At 39.3% G+C, this 20,575-nt stretch overlaps 1 protein-coding gene and 1 long non-coding RNA gene across 6 annotated transcripts in view; one reads left to right on the top strand and one right to left on the bottom strand.

The window, feature by feature from the left end:
- The window catches only part of arhgap40 (Rho GTPase activating protein 40), a 132,361-nt gene extending 112,058 nt beyond the window's left edge, over positions 1-20,303 (top strand). For 3 of the 5 annotated variants that reach the window (XM_043710572.2, XM_043710571.2, XM_043710568.2), the window contains 5 exons: positions 8,841-9,047; positions 10,208-10,327; positions 11,390-11,553; positions 13,608-13,666; positions 17,406-20,303. In XM_043710572.2, the coding sequence (XP_043566507.2) occupies positions 8,841-9,047; positions 10,208-10,327; positions 11,390-11,553; positions 13,608-13,666; positions 17,406-17,500 (645 nt within the window). In that variant the 3' untranslated portion in view covers positions 17,501-20,303. The remainder of the gene's footprint in view (positions 1-8,840; positions 9,048-10,207; positions 10,328-11,389; positions 11,554-13,607; positions 13,667-17,405) is intronic. The other 2 variants (XM_043710569.2, XM_043710570.2) reach the window with 2 other exon arrangements.
- Positions 1-20,575, bottom strand: part of LOC148147635 (uncharacterized) — a 311,747-nt gene that overhangs the window by 136,106 nt on the left and 155,066 nt on the right. Inside the window, exon 3 of the long non-coding RNA XR_015759553.1 lies at positions 3,660-3,808. This is a non-coding gene — a long non-coding RNA (uncharacterized LOC148147635). The remainder of the gene's footprint in view (positions 1-3,659; positions 3,809-20,575) is intronic.

Genomic DNA, 20,575 nt, shown 5'->3' on the forward strand with positions numbered 1-20,575 from the left:
GCTGTGTTGCCTACTTGGTACCGAGGGTTAGGATTTCTCATCTGGGGTGCAGACACAAGAAGAACAGTATTAGAATTAATGATTAAGGAAGTAATTCCTGCCTCAGGCAACTGTCTGTGTGGAGTTTACACGTTCTCCCCGTGTGTGCGTGGGTTTTCTCCGGTTGCTCTGGTTTCCTCCCACAATCCAAAGATGTGCAGGTCAGGTGAATTGGCCATGGCAAATTACCCATAGTGTTAGTCAGAGGGAAATTGGTCTGGGTGGGTTATTCTGCGGAGGGTCGGTGTGGACTTGTTGGGCCAAAGGGCTGTTTCCATACTGTAGAGAATCTAATCTAATCATCTTCCAAACATTTGGAAAATCATAATCTAATGCAAGCGGAGTTAGCATAGCTTCATGAAAGAGAAATCTTGTCTAACAAATTAGAGTTTTTGAGGAAGTCTCAACCAGAGTTGTTAGAGGAGAACAAGTAGACATTATGTATTCGGACTTCCAGAAGGCATTCGACACCCTACTTCACAAAAGGTTAAGACATAAGAGCCTATAGTGTTGGACATAGTATATTAACATGGACAGAGAATTGGCTAATGGGCAGGAACAGTGAATGGGCATAAGACTTCTTTCTCAGCTCAGTGGGATTCCAATGTGATCAGTGCTGGGACTGCAACTGTTTGCAATATATTAATGACTTGAAGGAATGAAGTGAATATACTATAGGCAAATTTGCAACTGACACAAAAATAGATGGAAAGGCAGGTTCTAAGAGGGTTACAAACAGCTTGCAGAGATTTTAATAGGTTAAGAAAGTTGGCAAATGGTGTATAAAATGGGAAAATGTGATGTTGTTCATTTTGAAAGGGAGAACAAAATATTATTTAAATGGAGAAAATCTGCAGAAAGCTACAACAGAAAGGGGCTTGAGTACTTGGCATGAAACATTGAAAGCTAGCACACAAATGCTGCAAATAATCAGGAAGGATAATGAAATGTTGGCCCTTATTTCAAGGGGATTGGAGTTTGAAAGTGGGGAAGTCAGACTGGAACTGTGTACAAGGTGATGGTGCGATAACACTTGGAGTACTGTGAGCAGTTTTGGTTGCTTTATTTAAGAAAAGATAACATTGCCTTTAGAAGCAGTTCAAAGGAGATGATCCCTGATATGGAAGGATTGTCTTGTGAGCGAAGGCTAAACCGTTTTGGACCCTACTCATTGGAGCTTAGAAGAATGAGGTGATATGATTGAAACATGTCAGATTGTTAAGGGGCCTGACAGGTGAAATGCTAAGAGAGAGTGTTTCCTCTCATGAGTCTAGGACCATAGAGCATATCTCAGAATTAAGGGGCACCGATTTATGATTGAGATATAGAAGAATTTCTTGTCTCAGAGGGTTGAGAGTCTTTGGAACTCCTTGCCACAGAGACCTGCAGGGGCAGAGTCTTTTTATTTAAGATTGCGATAGATTCTTTATCAGTATGGGGAAAGAGCAGGAAAGTGGGCATGAGGAACATCAGATCGGATATGATTCTGAGTGACAGAGCAGGCTTAAGAGACTGAATGACACACTCCTACTCCTATTTCTCATGGTCTTATAGCCATAGTTTGGTCGAAGCAGAGCTGAGATGTAGAGAGATTGGGTGGCGGATTACATGAATCACAAAGTTCATATGCAGGTACAGCAAATAATCAGGAAAACTAATAGAATGTTAATTTTTATTGCACAGGTGATTGAATGCAAGAGGAGGGATGTTACGCTTCAGTTATACAGGGCATTAATGAGACCGATCTGGTGTACTGTGTACAGTGCTATTCACTGTACTTATGGGAAATATTAACGTGTTGGAAGCAATTCAGAGAACGTTTAATAGACTGATACCTGGAATTAGTGAATTGTGTTATGAATAAAGGCTAGACAGATAGATCTGTATGCTCTAGTGTTTTGAAAAGTCATGTGCACTTACTTGAAACATATAAGATCTGAAGGGGACTTGACTGGGTGATGTTGAAATGATGTTTTTTTGTTGTGGGAGAATCTAGAACTAGATTAAAAATGAGTGGTTGGTGATTTGGAACAGAGATGTGGAAAGTCTTTTGTCTCTGAGTTGTGAGACTTTGGAATTCCCTTCCTCAAAAGGCTATGTTTGCATATTCTTTTAAGGAAGAGGTAGATTTTTGATTATCAAGGAGATGAAAGATTATTGGAGGATGCAAGAATGTACAGCTGATGTTAAAATCCAATCAGCCATGAACTTACAGAATTGCAGAGCAGGGTCAAGGCGCTAGGTGGATACTCTTGTTCCTTTAGGAGAAAGTGAGGACTGCAGATTCCTGAAGAAGGGCTTATGCCTGAAACGTCGATTCTCCTGTTCCTTTGATGCGGTCTGACCTGCTGCGCTTTTCCAGCAACACATTTTTAAACTCTTGTTCGTTTCTCTTGGTCAGGGGTTAGTGTTTCTGCAGTCTGGGAGTGGGTCATAGTCAGTCGTATGGCTCCATAGTTGCCAGCTTGGGGATTTGATGGAGTTTAGGCTAAAGCAGTTAGGGATATGTACAGGCATTAGTCAAAGGTCTGGTGAATTCTCATCCAGAGTTGTCCGTTCATGGTGCTGTTGGGATTGGCCACAATCAGCCTGTCAGTTCCAACAGGGGGAAAGTGAAGGGGAAAGTGGGTGTGGGGAACACGGGATTGGGTGGCACTGGCTTGGGACAGTTCCTAAGCCTATTGATGAGGGTTAGGTTTTGCAAACTGGGTAGAAGAATTGTGAAGGGCAACTATATCTGTAAAGGGAGGATACAGTAAAGCATGGATGGTAGCAAGGGGTAATGTTGGAGGGAGATTTATCCATTGTCAGGAACATCTTAGCTTCAAGGAAAGCACAGAGGATGACCAGAAGTAACACGGTCACCTCATATGCCAGTCAGCTGTGAAAGTTTGCTTCCTGGTCAGTTATGCAACCATAAGAACATAAGTATTAAAAGCAAGAGTAGGCCATTTGGCCCCTCAAACGTGCCACACCTTTGAACAAAATCGTGACTCTCCTGCCCAGTCCTCAACTTTTTCTTTTGTGCCAACTTAGCATTGCCGTCAACTCTCGGATGTTTGAAAAATGGATTTGCCTCTTTTTAAATATTTCAGTGATTTGGCCTCAACAAGTCTCTGGTGCAGAGAATTCCAAATATTCACGACCAACTGGGAGAAGAAATTCCTCCGTAGCCCAATTTCAAATGGGTGTACCCTTATTCTTTACTTTTGCCCCTTAGTATACAACTATCTCACTGGTGAAACATGTTCTTAACATCTACCCTGTCAAGTTCAGAATCTTGTATGTTTCAATAAGATCACTTCTCATTCTGATAAACTCTAATGAATAAAGGCCTAACCTGCTCAGCAGACCTCGATAAGTCAACCCTTTCATTTCAGAAATACAACATAATGCCAAAGACCTGCCAGAGCCTATGGTCTGCATGGACACCTCCATGCTCTGTGAAACTCTGCCACATGTTCCTCTGATCTGTGCTGTATTTTCAGCAGTCATCTTGTTTGCTGTGACCAGATGACTCATCTTCTTCAAGCTGACTCTGATCCCCAACAGTCCTCTGAATGTCTGGCACCCACCTGTCACAGCCTCTCTTACCTGAGATGTTCCTTTGCTGCACTCACCAGAAAGTGATTCTGTTTCTAAAATCAACCCAGGTGGGTGTAGCTGAGCTGGTGGAGAGAGGGGGAGATGATGGTCCATTTTTTGGGTCACCATATCACCATGTCTTCAGTGTCCAGTGACTGCGGCCTGTGGTTTGGATTGTGAATGCCTATAAGGAAGAACAAAATAAAACATAGCTAGATTCAATAAGTTCCATAAGCACAACACACTTCCTTGCCTGGTCCTAAGCAGCCGTATGGCAGCACCTGGCTGATGTATTCTCAGTCTGCAATGTCACTGCAGCCTCACCACCAGCAATAGATCAGCCATCCATTCCCAGCAGAATGAGGACCTTGAGATAAGACGCCCTTGCTTTACTCTCAGCTGCATTATATGTGAACTTTGCAAAAACAAGCTTATAAATTTGCGAGAAATAGTTACAAGAGAGAACTTCCATCATAATGTAATGACTTTATTCATTCATAGTGATCAGATGAAATCTTGATTCATAGTTTTTAATAATTGCTTCTTCTCATTCATGGATCAATTTTATGCGTTTAATTTTAGTGGCAAATCTGTGTTTTATTTATTTCATTGTGTTTTTAAAGTGGTAGCTTACTTCCAGCTGTAGTCTCAGGCCTCAAAATATAGGCTGGAATGTAATTAGGGCAAATCAAATGCTAAAGGAGGGCTGATCCATTGGAGCATCTTTCAGGTGAAGTATTAAACAGAGGCTGTCTGTGTATTCAAGCAGACAAATAGAGCTCACCATCCTATTCATAGAAGAGGAAGGTGTTTTCTCAAATTTTATCACCCTAACCAACAGATTATCTGATCTTACGTAGAGTAGAGTAACTTTATTTGTTGTTTCTACCATATAGAGCTGGTACAATAAAAATGAGACAGTGTTCCCCCAGGACGAAGTTGCTACATGAACACACAGACTACATGAGAGTATAGATATACACAGGGCAGCATAAAGTGCATAGAAAATTGCAAAATATGCAAAACAGCTCAGTAATTCCTGACAAGACAAGACAATAGGCACAGTGGTGGACAGACTATAATGTAACAATGAATGATCATTAATAAACATTGTTTCAACAGCAATTCAAAAAGTCATCCAAACATTGGAAATGGAATAGAGTGTTAAGGAGCCTGATGGCATGGGAGAAGAAACTATTGCACAGTCTGGCTGTGAGAGACCGAATGCTCCGGTATCTTCTGTCAGATGGCAGGAAGGAGAAGAGTTTGAATGAAGGATGTGTGGGGTCGTCCACAATGCTCTTAGCCTTTCAGAAGCAGCGTGTGGAGTAAATGTCTGTCATAGAGGGAAGAGAGACCCTGGTGATCCTCTCAGCTGTCCTCACTATCCGTTGTAGAGTTTTATGATCCGAGACGGTGCAATTCCTGAAGCAGGCAGTGATGCAACAGCTCAGGGTACTCTCAATGAGCCCTCTGTAGAATGTGGTGAGGATGGGGAATGGGAAGTGGACTTTCCTCAACCTATGTAGAAAGTAGAGACGCTGCTGTGCTTTCTTGGCTATGGAGCTGGTGTTGAGGGACCTGGTGAGATTCTCCACCAGGTGGATGCCAAGAAATTTCATGCTCTTCATGATCTCCACGGCGGAGCTGTTGATGTCCAGTAGAGAGTGATTGCTCCATGCCCTCCTGAAGTCAACAACCATCTCTTTCATTTTGTCCAGGTTCAGAGACAGGTCGTTGGCTTTTCACCAGTCTGTTAGCCGCTGCACCTCCCCTCTGTATGCTGACTCATCATTCCTGCTAATGAGACTATATCTCAGCATCAAGATCCAGATCCACAATGGAAACAGGTTCCAGATCAGGGGTTGCACCAATTTGGATACAATCAGCTGGCATGCCGAGCCTTAAGGGTGATGGGTAGAGTGGTCACTGTTATCGTGGACATAATGTATGAAGATTGTTTAATGTGTTCTGATCATCTGTAGTTCTGGTGTTGAGGCCTGTGCATGGCTTGTTCTAAGAAAACCTGAGCATGTTTTCATTACTCAGATTCCCCAAAGTCTTTTCCTTGAATATTGGGTGTTGGGGCCCATGCAGCCAAAACAACCAGCTCTCATGGTTGGATAGATTCAGAAAGCACATTTCCCTTAGCTAATTTAAAATTGTATGTGTGGCTGTACTCTGGCCTGATTGGAAAGATTCAGAAGAAGGAGAGAAGATGGCATGGAGTCTGCCCAGAGTACCCTTCTGTTATGGCCTACGACAGATCTACTAAAAGAAATAGTGGGGGGCACCATATTGAAAAGTTTCAGGTATAGTGTTCATCTCAAATACTCCTAGTGCAGCATGGCTAGATGAGAGTAAACTGCTTGTCTACTTTGCCTGAATGAAGTATCTCAGCCTGAACCTCAGCAGAGTGCTCCTGACTGTGGTGTGGCATTCTTCTTCCCATTTTCAATTTGCATGTTGTTTCTCTGAAGCAATTGTCAAGGTTCTTCCCTGTTATGGTCAGGCTTATCCTTGTCTGTAAGATGACAACCAGAGGTTAGATTGAGGTAGTCAAACTAATATTGCATAGAACATTCCAGCACATGGAGGAGATTTTTGATATGTATGGCTAAATCCAGCTCATTCCCAACATGTTTTATGTTGTGTTTGAGTTCATTGGAACCATCTGTAGTACCTTGGGGAGACTCTTTACTGCCAATCCTTCCTTTTGGTATGAGTCAAAGTTGCTGATAATAAGAAGAATGCACACTTGAAGTCTTTGTCAGATGAATCATATAAACAGTGCAGAGTCATACATAGTACTAAATATCTAGTTACATTACATCTGATTACATGTTAATCTCTTGTGAGATATCAGGCCTAACTTAAGTACATATTTCTACTGGCTTCTGTAATTAGCATTAAACTGCAACTCAGAGGTTAGTTCCTTCAATAAACAGTCCTTTATATCCTGATGGACAGGATTTATCCCATGGTATCAGTTAAACTGCCTTATGCAACAATATTCATGACAACAATTAAGCTTTGGTTAAAACCCATACATTACCCATTACTAAATTATGGCTTTCACAATTTAGAACTTAGCTTCATAAAATAAGGAAAAAACAATCTGGCTATCTCAGTTTCCTGAATGATCAGGGAGATGCTAGTGGCATAGATTAAACTTGATTGAGTTTTTTGAGGAAGTAACAAAGAGGATTGATGAGGGCAGAGCAGTAGATGTGATCTATACGGACTTCAGTAAGGTGTTCGACAAGGTTCCCCATGGGAGATTGATTAGCAAGGTTAGGCATACAGAGAGAACTGGCCATTTGGATACAAAACTAGCTCAAAGGTAGAAGACAGAGGGTGGTGGTGGAGGGTTGTTTTTCAGACTGGAGGCCTGTGACCAGTGGAGTGCCACAAGGATCGGTGCTGGGTCCTCTACTTTTTGTCATTTACATAAATGATTTGGATGCGAGCATAAGAGGTATAGCTAGTAAGTTTGCAGATGACACCAAAATTAGAGATGTAGTGGACAGCGAAGAGGGTTACCTCAGATTACAACAGGATCTTGACCAGATGGGCCAATAGGCTGTGAAGTGGCAGATGGAGTTTAATTCAGATAAATGTGAGGTGCTGCATTTTGGGAAAGCAAATCTTAGAAGAACTTATACACTTAATGGTAAGGTCCTAGGGAGTGTTGCTGAACAAAGAGACCTTGGACTGCAGGTTCATAACTCCTTGAAAGTGGAATTGCAGGTAGATAGGATAGTGAAGAAAGTGTTTGGTATGCTTTCCTTTATTGGTCAGAGTATTGAGTACAGGAGTTGGGAGGTTTTGTTGCAGCTGTACAGGACATTGATTAGGCCACTGTTGGAATATTGCGTGCAATTCTTGTCTCCTTCCTAACGGAAAGATGTTGTGAAACTTGAAAGGTTTCAGAAAAAATTTACAAGGATGTTGGCAGGGTTGGAGGATTTGAGCTATAGGGAGAGGCTAAACAGGCTGGGGCTGTTTTCCCTGGAGCATCGGAGGCTAAGGGGTGACCTTATGAGGGGCATGGATAGGGTAAATAGGCAAAGTCCTTTCCCTGGGTTCAGGGAGTCTAGAACTAGAGGTCATAGGTTTAGGGTGAGAAGGGAAAAATATAAAAGAGACCTATGGGGCAACGTTTTCATACAGAGGGTGGTACGTGTATGGAATGAGCTGCCAGAGGAAGTGGTGGAGGCTGGTACAATTGCAACATTTAAGAGCCATTTGGATGGGTATATGAATAGGAAGGGCTTGGAGGGATATGGTCCGGGTGCTGGCAGGTGGGACTAGATTGGGTTGGGATATCTGGTCGGCATGGATGGGTTGGACCGAAGTTTCCATGTTGTACATCTCTATGACTCTATGATTCCAGTTTCGGCTGAGGTAAATTTGGGACCCAGCTCCTTATCTTGTATTTGAGAATGGAATGCACTGGCAAACTGCCACTGACAAAAAGCTGCCAAGAAATGGTTCAAGATGAAGCATCTATAGACAATGAGCCAAGGACCCATCTTTGGGAAAAACACGAATGGGCGATTGAATACAAAAAGCCAAGTATAGCAATGCTAATTTCATTTGATATTGAAACACAAAAGGGGCTGAAATTATAAAGTTGATCTGAATTTGTTATCAGTAATATGTAGCAAGTCCAATCATAGTTTAGTTTTTACAAAAAGTCATACTTGTTTTTCCATTTGGAGTAATAACAAACATAATTAGTTATGACACCATCATCAACAGCTATAACTTGTCTGTTTCTAATGTGCTTCACTGAAGCACAAAAACAGCAAACAATTATTGAAGAATTAGGAGGAGCAACCCAAATGCTTGATTGAACATTATATGATTTGCTGAAATTGACTTGCACCTTTTCAGTTATTCTTGAGTAATGCACAATAGTTCAGATATGCAATGTAATATATTGAGCAAGCTGAATTATAATTAATGCTGAAATGATTAAACTGTCTTAATTTTTTTCTTTGCAAAGAAAATAGGATACAAATGATAAGCTACTATTCTTCAGCAAACAAACTCACACCAATTTCCTCTCTGTGAAAAAATGCTTTAGTTAACATTTAGATGAATAATGTTGATGTGGTATCTACTTCCATCATGTTTACTTATGGTCTTGATCTGTAATAGTAATGGAATTGATGATTGTATATTTTAATAAAATATTTTACTTTCTGTAGCTTCTTTTAGAGTTTCTTCGCAAAGTGATTGATAAAGAGAAGAAAAACAAGATGAATCTCTGGAACGTTTCAACAATAATGGCCCCTAACCTCTTCTTGCACAAGGGAATTCCAAACAAAATTCCTGATGGCAAAGAGAAGCAGCAGGCAGAAAAAGCTGCAAATGTTGTTCGGATGCTCATCCACTACCAGGACCTTCTCTGGACTGTATGTTAATTTGTCAGATGCTAAAATGAAAATGTGTTTGGCCACCCAATTTGGTTATGTAGCAGCCAGGTTTTTCCTGCTATTTTTGTTGTATCAGCTCCAGAGTAGCTCTGATTGTGAACACATACACTTCTATTGCTGGGTGTGCTGGGCTTCAATTTGCTAAGGACAGTAGCACAGGAAGTGCACATTGGAACTATGCCGAGCAGCTAGATCTTGATGTCAGTCAGCTCATCTCATACCTGTTGCAGTCTGCTATATGTTCCACAGCCCAAACATGGCCTTCACAAGCAAGTACAGTATTCAGCGACTAGCTGAAAGAAGGGAGTTGGTAACCAACTTATTTCCATCATGACGTGGCTGAATGTGATCACCTCGCCCTACTATGGTACCAGTGAATGTAATCACAGTTTCACAGAGAGCCCCACACCTTAGCTCACCTTTGTTGCTGATCATTCCTCTTGGCCACAGATTGACATTGATCTCTCATTTGAGGTTTTTAATTCTTTCTGCAATGATCCAATTACTTTCTCAGAATTTTCTACTGAGGTAGATGGATACTTTATATTTAAAAGTGTATAGAAATAAAACTGAGATTTCAATGCAGGAGTGTATTGGCGTTGCTCTCTTTGTGTCACTGTGAATCTGTTACAAAGTGCTGCCACCTTCCCTGGAGCAAAATATGTTGCATGTCCCTTTGATACTGCATGGTGTTTCTAACCTTGTTCAGATAAAACACTGATGGAGAACTAAATCCATTGAAAATTTCAATAAACTAAAGATCAAATTTCACGTACTTTTAAAACCCAACCTCCAGCTGCTAGCCTCTGCATAGCAGGGTATGGCCCAAGCTTAGAACTCTTCTATAAACCAGGCTGCACATTTAAAACATTGTTGGCTGCAATCAGTCTCAGATGAATAGCTATAAGTATAAATACTGTTTAAAGATCATCAATAATTTTTCTTTCCCACTAAATGGAAATTCTTTACATTTACTCAGTTGTGACCTGATTATTTTCAGAAATAAATATATTCAGATAAAAACCTGTGAATTAAACTAAAAAAGTTTTTGGAGGATTCTCAATTTGTTTTACCCTTTACGAGAAGTGATAAATGGAAGACTGAGAATCATGTTTCCTGCAATTCTTTCTGTTTTGTAGATTCCATGTTTCCTTGTGGCACAGGTGAGAAAACTGAATGAAAACAGCAATAAGAAATATGATAAGCGTCTAAAAAATCTTCTAAAGAAGATTCACACAGACAAACACGACAAGCAACAGGTAGGAATGTGTATGAGCAATTCAAATTTGCATTACAGGTTACATAGTTTTGTAATTATTCCTTGAATACAGGTATTTATCAAATTATTTTCAAATCTGAGTATTTGCCTGAGCCCATTTGCAAAACCTGTAATTTACAAATTACTTCTGTTCTGTGTGAAAAGTCTTGAGTAAAACCTTCAACTATTATGATTTATGCTACTGGCGATAACTTGTTTTTTTTATTAAAATAGTCATTAATGAGGAAATGTTGAAGAATATATGCCTCTCATTGAATGTATTCCCTAATTTGATTTATCCCAATTTACTACTTTTGCAAGTTGATGATGTTTAAGTTTTTTTCCCAAAACTAGCAACTTATTTGGACCTAGATTGGCTACCTGTGGTGCCCATTGTTGTACTTGATATGCTTGGCAGGATCAGGGAAAGGTCACTTCATTTAGATAAGGTGGATAGCACTTATGGCTGCACCTTCAGCGTCTGCTAGTTGAAGAGAATAGAAATTACATTCTTGCAGGAGACAGTAAGGGCTCCCTTCCACACATTTTCCTCACCATATTCCTCACCTGACCATAAGGAGGTCAAAAAATCCATTGAAACGATTTATTCCTTTGAGGTCCTCTGCATCGCTATATTGCCTAGCCATTTTGGCAGCTACATCAAACTTGCTTTGAAATACCAAGTACCAAATACCAACTCAGGCTGCAACCAAGGAAATTCCCAACCTGAGAGTCCTGTGTTTGCTTTTGGAAAGTTAGCTTCATTTGGGGTAAGGGTTTCCTAGTTGGATAAGTTTAACTCTATTGATGTAATGACCATGTCAGTTCTTGGCCATCAGCCGTTGTGAGTCCGTGGATTGATGTGCTCAAACCTAGATTGCAGTCTGAAGTAACTGTTGTACTTTGATGGCTCAAAACATTCCAGGTTACGTTTGAAAATTGGACTTACACTGATTATTATTTTGTATTTATTTGCTTACATGATTATTCTAAAAATGTCACCAGCAACAACAACATAGTTTGCTATGATGGTTAAATGAAATTAAGTGTCTTTTTATCTTAGCAGCAGTTGAACAAGGTCATAAAAATACAAGCCCCCCAGTTATTGAAGGATACAATGGAGGTCCAACTGAATCCTGACATTGTAGTCCGGGATCTTGTGGCTAAGTTCCAGACACAATTAAACTGCAGCAATTGGGATGCCACCAATACTGATGTCACACAAAGGTAATTGGCTTTTTCACATGTCGTCAGCATTCATCGTTTCCATGTTTTATAGAGTCAGAATGGGTGCACAGATGCTTGGACTTTCAAATCAGCTTTTCACTATGCTTCCAGATATTTTGCCTGTTTTTGAGCAGAAGTATGCTCTCACTGGGGGCTTCCTCTAACTGGATGCCCTGTAAAGGGGATCTCTGAGTGGGGCATGAAAGAACAAGACTTGAACAATCTTTAGTGAGATATGCAGGGTTGAAATTAAAGAAGTATTAAGCATGAATTATGCAATAGATTTAAATTATGTATATGTGGCAAAATACAGTTTGAACAGGAAAGATGTGATTAAGAGATTGTAATTATTAAAAAAGACAACGTAAACAAAATTTAAAAAAAGACTAATTCAATTTTGAAGAATTTATAATTGGTGAGGACTATTCCAATGCAGTGGGTGCAAGTACAGTGTATATTGGACTGCAACTTCCACATTTTGTATTTTACTGCAAAATTTATCAGAATGGCAAATTCTGTTACCTCAATATTATATTCAGTGCAAACTTTGGTGAAAATAATGTTACATTTTATGACCTGAGAATTCGAACAAGTACACTTTATTTCAGTTACGGTAGTGCCACAAAATAGCAGTCTCTATGGCAACTAAGAAGCAATTCATGTTTATTTTTGTAGCTATATAGTGGATGTTGAACTGCAGGTGTTGGTTTGAATGCATCTTTGCAAATCCTAGGATGGTTTTAGAACTGGAAGATGTACAATTGATTGGATCTTTTCAGACTGGCAGCAACAAGAGGAATACATGATCAAAAGAGATCACTTATATATTGTCTTCATTGATCACAGTAAGGCATTCAATCATGTGAGCAAAGGCAGTCAATTTAAACTGTTGAATAAAATTGCTATTGTCAACTGAAGCTACTTAATGTGATGTCCACTTTCCACAAAACACATTGAGTAAGGTCAACTATTATAGAGGATCCATAGTGGGGTGAGACAGGGTTGCATTTTGGTACTGACATCCTTTGCATATTTGTCTCTTGGCTGGTGTCCTATGCCTTCAAGTTATCTGCAGTCTACTTAGATACCAGAACCGAGTGAAAGCTGCTCAGCCTTGTTTGCATGAGATCCAAATCAAAGGTGAGTTAAACCTGATCAGAAAATTGCCCAAGCTGATGATACCAGGTGAAAGTGAGGACTGCAGATGCTGGAGATTAGAGTCAAAATTAGAATGATGCTGGAAATGCACAGCAGGTCAGGCAGCATTCGAGGAGCAGGAGGGTTCCTGCCTGAAACAGCGATTTTCCTGCTCCTCAGATGCTGCCTGATCTGCTGTGCATTTCCAGCACCACCCTAATCTTGACCCTATGCTTATGATCTGGAAATGTGTTGCTGGAAAAGCGCAGCAGGTCAGGCAGTATCCAGGGAACAGGAGAATCGACGTTTCGGGCATAAGCCCTTCTTCAGGAATGAGGGCTTATGCCCGAAACGTCGATTCTCCTGTTCCCTGGATGCTGCCTGACCTGCTGCGCTTTTCCAGCAACACATTTCCAGCTCTGATCTCCAGCATCTGCAGACCTCACTTTCTCCTATGCTGATGATGCCATATTGTTGAAGATCTGCAGCAGCAGTAAATGGCTAGACTCCCAACCATGAGTTTCAGTAAGATAAAGGCCATGAATGAATGTACAACTCGCTATTGGCATTAACAATGTAACACTGGATGTTGGATAATCTCATATATTTTGGCTCCATCGTCACTATCAATCTGCTACTTGATGCAGAAACCAACACATGCACTGTGACAGTTGTTGTATCATTTTTAGCATTCTGCAGTGACAAGGTTTTCTGGATCATGTCTCAATAAAGGTGCCACAGAGCACTGAAGTGAAATCCAGGAATTAATGCTACATTTATATTGAGAAATGTAACTTCAGTTTATAAAAACCATCGTATGATTGGAACTTCAATGAATTTTATTTTGGATCATTAATCATTTTTGGTGAGGCATAGTAATCCAACATTACTGAGGATTATTTTTCCTTTTGTTTTAGAAACAATGGTTCTACTGATTGTTCAGAGTTCTGCCTGTATGAAGTGGGTGGTAATATAGGTGGGTATTGCATGAAATATTATTTTAAACAAATATAGCTAGGACATTCTTAGTGAAAATCGATGTTGAGACTATAATTAATAAAGTGGTGGTGAACAAATTAATGCTATCACAGTTTAGATGATTCTTAGATAACGCGTGTTCCGAAAGTGTGATTTGGCTCTAATGTCACTGAAGAATTAGGGAATGGTATTTTTGAGAATGCTTACTTCTTTTGGCCATGGTGTAATTACAGCGGGGATCAAACCATGTGCTTTGTCCTGGGCATGCATCGAAGCTCGTGCCAAAGACTCCATGCCATTCACGCATGTGCGATGTCAGCATCGATCCTCCTCCCATTCTCCGCATGTGCTGCTATCAACTGCCATGATAGAGCAGCTTTCCATGAACAATACTGTACAGAGAGCAGCTTTCTTACATTTTTTAAACGTCTTGTGTTAAATTTACTTCTGTTTCGCTAATATGTACGATTTCAACCTTCAATCAGGCAGTGCTATACTTTGTGTTCGACTTTTGGGTGATTGTAAGTGACATTTTTTGCCCCTAACCCCACTTTTCCCATAAGCTCCATTGTTTCAATTAAGTGATTTTCTATTAAGTGAGGTTTTGCTGGAATGCAACTATGGTATTATAAGAGAACGTATTTAGAATTACCGCTGTGAAGCAACAGAAAAATACAATACAGAGGAATCTCGATTATCCGAATGACATTGGCGAGGAATATTTTGTTTGGATAATCGAATGTTTAGATAATTGAATGCCGGATAACATTGTTTAGCCAAGCATTGGGACCTTGCAATCTCGGATAATCTGAAATTCAGATAATCGACATTTGGATAATCGAGGTTCCTCTGTATGTGTTTCTCGTAAAGATTCTTTACTGGATTGGCATATGATGAATATTCCAAATAACAAAATAATGCATACCTATGTTTCAAACCCTGGGGTGATGGATAACCTTTTAAAAATTACATTTGAATTCCCAGTGACAGACTCAAAGGAATTGCAGAAAAAGATTTCAAGTTTTAAAGCTTCTTGAACAACAATTTAAAGCAACATTGACCAAACATTACTTCATACAGAATTAATACTCCAAACATAAGCAGGGAAAGCAGCCTTTCTCCACTGTAGTACATGCTAAACACTATTGTTCTTGCCATCTCTCTCTCTCTCTCTCTCTCTGTGTGTGTCTCTCTCTCTGTGTCTCTCTCTCTCTCTCTCTCTCTGTCTCTCTCTCTCTCTCTCTCTCACTCTCTCTCTCACTCTCACTCTCTCACACTCTCAGTTCCTGGGAGTTAAGTCTCTAAGAACATGAATGCTGGCTCCTAGCTTTTGTTTCCAGGTATTAACACAATGCCCTTGCCTTCAGCAGATATTTCCCCAGGCCCCCGACCTCTTAGTGTCCAGACCACACAGTTTCTAGCCAGGAAGAGGTCATGACAGTTAAAATTATGTTGTTCTTGGCTCCTTTTCATCTTAAAGAGATAGTCGAAAACATAAACCTCTGATAATACATTGAATTTGTAGCACCTAATGGGACAGTATATAGCTGCTGTGCACAAATGGTGGTTCTGCACCAGAATCCTTCATTGCAGTAAGTCTTGGTTCTTACAAGATACATCTTGTCAATAAATGATCTCAAAGTAATTCATTCAGTTGTTTGAAAATTCTGGATATCCAGTTATTCAGAAAAAAAATTAGACTTAGTTTTATACCTTAGTCTGCTGCTGCTGATAAAAATCCTAAACCGACAATAGGGCTGGATTTTCCAACAGATTTTGGGACTTTAACATTAGGAACAAATGGGGGCCATGAGCTTTTACTTGCTGATAGGGGGACCATCTCAGTATTCCTATGGAGATAGCCTCGTAATTAGCTGCCTCCGAGTCTGCCTTCCAGTTATGGACAGTGGGCGAGATGCAAATATGTTCTGGTTGAATCAAAGGGTTGGTAACTGTGTAGCCTTAGCAGCAACACTTGGAAGAGACGGATGTTACCTTGGCATGTTACAGACTGAGGTGGCAGTACAAGCAAGCAGCCCCCATCAGATGACCTATTGGGCGACAGTATTAGATTTTGATATTTTTGTTGTGATTTTGGTTACCTACTATAGGCAGCTGACCATTTGGAAGGAATTTTCAGATCATTTATTAATTTTGAGAAGATGCAGCAGTTTACTTATAATGCATTAGACAAAAAAAAGTATTATGACCCATGACAGTTGAGTGTGATCCATTGATACCAAAGGGTGAACAAGTAGTTCACACAGATTGTGTTGATTTCATTTAAGTTGTGAAGGAAGGTTCCTGCTGTTCAGCCAAAGTGTTCAGAATCTCTTTCCTGGGTAAACACTTAAGCTTTTTTTGGTCCATCTTCCACCTGAGGAAGACAGCTGCCAGACAAAGACCCTGATTCAGATTTGTTGATATGCCCTACCTTTGGGACTGGAAATCTACACTGTGTCAGTCACTTGTCTGAATCTTTTTAAGTCAATGGTTAAGCCAGAACTATGCAAGATGTCAGAATAATCATTGCCCACCTGCCCACCTCCATCTTAGTTAGTTTCATTTCCATAAGAAGAAAAACTTTTATTTTTTTCGAAGCATTACATTGTCAGTAGGGTATTATTGTGACCAGATACATTTTTGATATCTGTTCAACAGAAAATAGTAGCCTTGCAAATTCTGTTGATTCTTGTGACTTTTATTGTACCTTCCTCTTGCCCTTCAGCTTGTTTAGAAGTAGTTTATTCTTTTGGGACACTCAGTTGCAAATTTAACAAGCTTTTCATGAAGCTGCTGTTCGTTCTTCTTACATGTTCTGTCTGTCTTGTGATTGGTAACAACCCCCACTACCCCATCCCCATACCAGGTCAAATGAATCCTCATTAAATACAGAGTGTTCCTAGCTGTATCCAATACTCGAGTTACCATTGCCTCCAGTTCAAGTGGCCCACCAGAAGGCTGCAGGGAAGCTGCCAATTTCAAACTGTAGTCAGCAACTGCTGTGCTGCCACTAAATGCCAGTGGCCTGAGAAAATCGCCCTCAATAGGCTCTTGATTTATTTGAATTTGTTACCCATCTCAGTCAATGAGCAGCTGATTGGAGTTGGATTCCACCGTTGGACAACCTCCTGGTAGTGGGCTATATTAGGAAACCATCCCAAAAATCTCCTTACTATTCCTGAACTCGCCCAGTCCCCCAGCCTGCTACTAAGGGCGGGCAATATTCTGCCTATGTTTTAGCACTTCTGTTCAAGCAATTCTGCCATACTGTAATTGCACAAACAAGCCTTATCACTTAATGTTTTTATGTTAGCTACCTCTTTAAATCAAGCAAAGAAACAAAAGTCCAGCAAACTAAATTTCATCAATTTAATCACATTATAAATAATATTTGATATTAATAGTTCCTTACTTTTTTTTCAATTCTTTATTTCTGAGCTTCAAGGAGAGTATTCAGTATGATCTGTTTTGCAGAAACTTAATTCAGTGCTGTCCTTATCTGGAATTGGACTTAGGAGTGATGACGGACTTAGGAGTGTAAATTATTTTCACCATGTGAAAAACTGAAACCAACTATTGCACTCTCCTCAGTAGTCCGGCTGAGATGAACTGACTGATCACAGATTAATAGATGAACTATGCCATGCCTCTGGAGTTTCATACTGTAAAAGGTGGACTTTTAAATTGCTGTGCTGCTTTGGTCACCAGTTAAGTGTTAGTTTATATTTTAACAGGCGAACACTGTCTTGATCCCGATGCACTTATTTTGGAACTGTACAGGATTAACCCTCAGGCTGAGTGGGTTATAAAGCAACGTGCAGCATTGTGAAATGGAAGCTACATTTTCGTGAATATTCATCACTTAAATCCACAGAGTTTGCTGGTTGAATAATATCTGTACTTTAGCTATTGTTAAAACCTCAGAGAGCAAAAGAAATAATGCTAAAGTACTTTCTCAAGGTACATCCAAGATGCAACTTATTCAGCAAAGTCCAGCACCTTCATTAAATGATGGACCCTTACCACTAATTTAGATTAAAAAAAACAGATCAGCTTTTAATTTGCTGGTCTACTGGCATGTGAATTTGATAGCTTGAATTTTATACAAAATTTATATTTAACCCTGGCTATTTTTTTGGGGACATGTGTAAGCACTGCCAAATATTGCTAAGAATATTATGGAAAAGACACACAAATTACCTTTATCACTATGTAATATATATTTTCTTGGAATGTGTTTAACTGTCTTTTGAATGTCACTTTGGAGTTACTTGGAAAAAGGAATCTGTAAAGTGGAGAAAGTGCAACAAAATGCAACTTGGCTTGTGCCAAAATGTACGCACAATCTGTTATTTATTGAAGGAGAAAAAGGAATGAGCTGAACCTGAACCTTCAGTTTATTTGCCATGAAGCCATATTTGACTGCATATATCAAACTCTGCAGAAGCAAGAGGATCTTCAGCTCGGACAAAGAATTATGATTGTGTTTCAGCACTTTAGGGCTTTGTTACAGAGAATGTGATGCAATCCAAGGCAAAAATTTGGTAGTATAAAAACACAATAGCCCATATGAATTTATTATGGACAATAATATTTGAAATCTGCATAGCATGTGTTTTGCTTTCTTTAAGGCAACAGCCTCCTGCTATTTACTCTTTAGCTTTTAATGTTGTACAATGTATAATATTGATATGTAAAGTTTGGAACATTTTTCTACGCATTGCTGCAATTGTAATTTTTCTTCTATTTTAAGTTTGTTTTAGCAACCATCTCAATCTGTTGTTTGTGTCATTCCATTAATTGGTAATGTTATTTTTAAGAAGATTAAATAATACGATCTTTACAATATTCACAATTCTTCTAACTGCAAAGATTATTTCCAACTATTGAGAAATTATTGCGCTCTGCCAGTACAGCAAATAATAATTAGCAGTCCTGACTAAGGCACATCAGACTTCTCAAAATTGAATCCCCAGAATTTCTGTTACCTAGATTCACCCAGGACTAGCAGAGTTAGAAACAACTGGTGGAATAGATTAAAGACAAGAGTTTTCTTCATTCTTTTTGATATTATTTAACATAACATTGTAGATGCAATTACAGCCAATATTTAAAATTAAACTGAGCAAAGCAACAGGTAAAGAGCAGCAAAAAATGAAATTTCGTCATAATTGCTGAATATATTGTATGTCAGCAACCTTGCCAGGCCTGATAGCTCTACTCGTTTGTTGTACTTTCCTCAGTGCAGCTCAGCTGAAATCAGCCAAACCTAAATAAAAGAGCTTGAAAATTAAAAACAAATTATGTTAAATGTAACTCGAGTTTCAGTACCATACAACACTTGTTTAAAAATATTGTGCTAGAGTCAGTCCTGGATGAATCCTCAGATTGAAATAGTAAGTAGGCATGTTTCACTTGATTGCACCTGTTTGTGCCCATAGAAAGATGCGCTGCAAATTCAGTTTAGTTATTTTAGGTGCATGTTTTACAAGTTTCTACATTTCACGAAGAAATTGTCTCATGTACATCAATGGAACTAGTAAATGATTCAGTTTTTTTAATGACATTGTCAGTGATTTTAAATGAGGTTACTCAGAGGACTAGATATTCTTGTTAAACATCCTTTTCTTTTGATAGGCTGAGTTCACCAGTCTGGAATACATAAAATGTTAATACAATGATCATGAAAATAAGTTATTGTATTCTATCATGTGGCCTCATTGTACAGATTCATGGAAGATTTTACATGTATAATTATGCAAATAAGTTTGATCCAAAACTTCACCTTGGAATTCAGTTTACTGAGTACACCTAAAGTGCAAACTTGACCCCAAATCATCCACTGAATATTTAACTTGTCAGATTAATAAATCCTGCATAAGCACAATATTGGCTGGGATTTGTTTAATAGTTATGATGGTAAAACAAACAGTTTTCACAATCACTTTGCCCCCTAACTGTGCAGTTAAATGTGGATTTTTTTTCTTTATTCATTCATGGGATGAGGCTAGGCAGCAGTTATTACCTGCCCCTAATTGCCCAGAGGGCAGTTAAGAGTCAACCACATTGCTGTGGGTCTGGAGTCACGAGGATGCCAGACAGTGTAAGGATGGCAGTTTCTTTCCCTATAGGACATTGTTGGAAAAAACTATCTGGGTCACCAATCAACAATGGATTCATAGTAATCATTAGAATCTTAATTCCAGATTTTAAAAATTGAATTCAAATTCCACCATCTGCCATGACAGGCTTTGAACATGGTTCACCAGAATATTATCTAGTCTCTGGATTAATAGTTCAGCAATAACACCACTCGGCCTTCACCTCCTCCATCTCAATGTTGCCGTCAGTGATTTATTGCTTCTCCTTGCAGTCTTCTCCCTACAGGCTGCAGTCAACTAGAACCATTTGATGACAACTTATCCTGTTACGCTGGAATATTGTTGTTTAAGAAAATCTCAAATAACTATGCCTCGATGAATGATGTATAACTGAGTTTCCAATGATATACTGAGTCATAAATATTGCTAAGCATCATCTTGGCCCTGGAAATCTACTTTTATATTTATGTAATATTTTTCCAGTCTCATAAAATTTCTCAAGTTTTTGATGTAATAAAACTTTTTGTTTGATATTTCAGTTTCTACTGTGTATGCCTCAATCATAATTGAGCTTGCTGGAAAACTTGCATTGAATCATGAATAATTGGAACATTTTACTTCCTCATTTGCTATTTGTGAAGCCTTTAATGTGATTGATTTCCTTCACCACTTGATGGCGTCACTGTTGCTAGCTGTCCAAAACCCCTCTAGTTGGCAGCAGACTCAAATTGGGAAGGGTGAAATCTCTTCCACAGAGATCTGAGTCTTTCCTGGGAAGCTTTCTTCAACATCAGGGTTGAATG

This window comes from Chiloscyllium plagiosum, unplaced genomic scaffold, assembly GCF_037043375.1.
Source record: "Chiloscyllium plagiosum isolate Xiang-an unplaced genomic scaffold, Cpla_swu_hap1 HiC_scaffold_15, whole genome shotgun sequence".
Taxonomy (NCBI): domain Eukaryota; kingdom Metazoa; phylum Chordata; class Chondrichthyes; order Orectolobiformes; family Hemiscylliidae; genus Chiloscyllium; species Chiloscyllium plagiosum.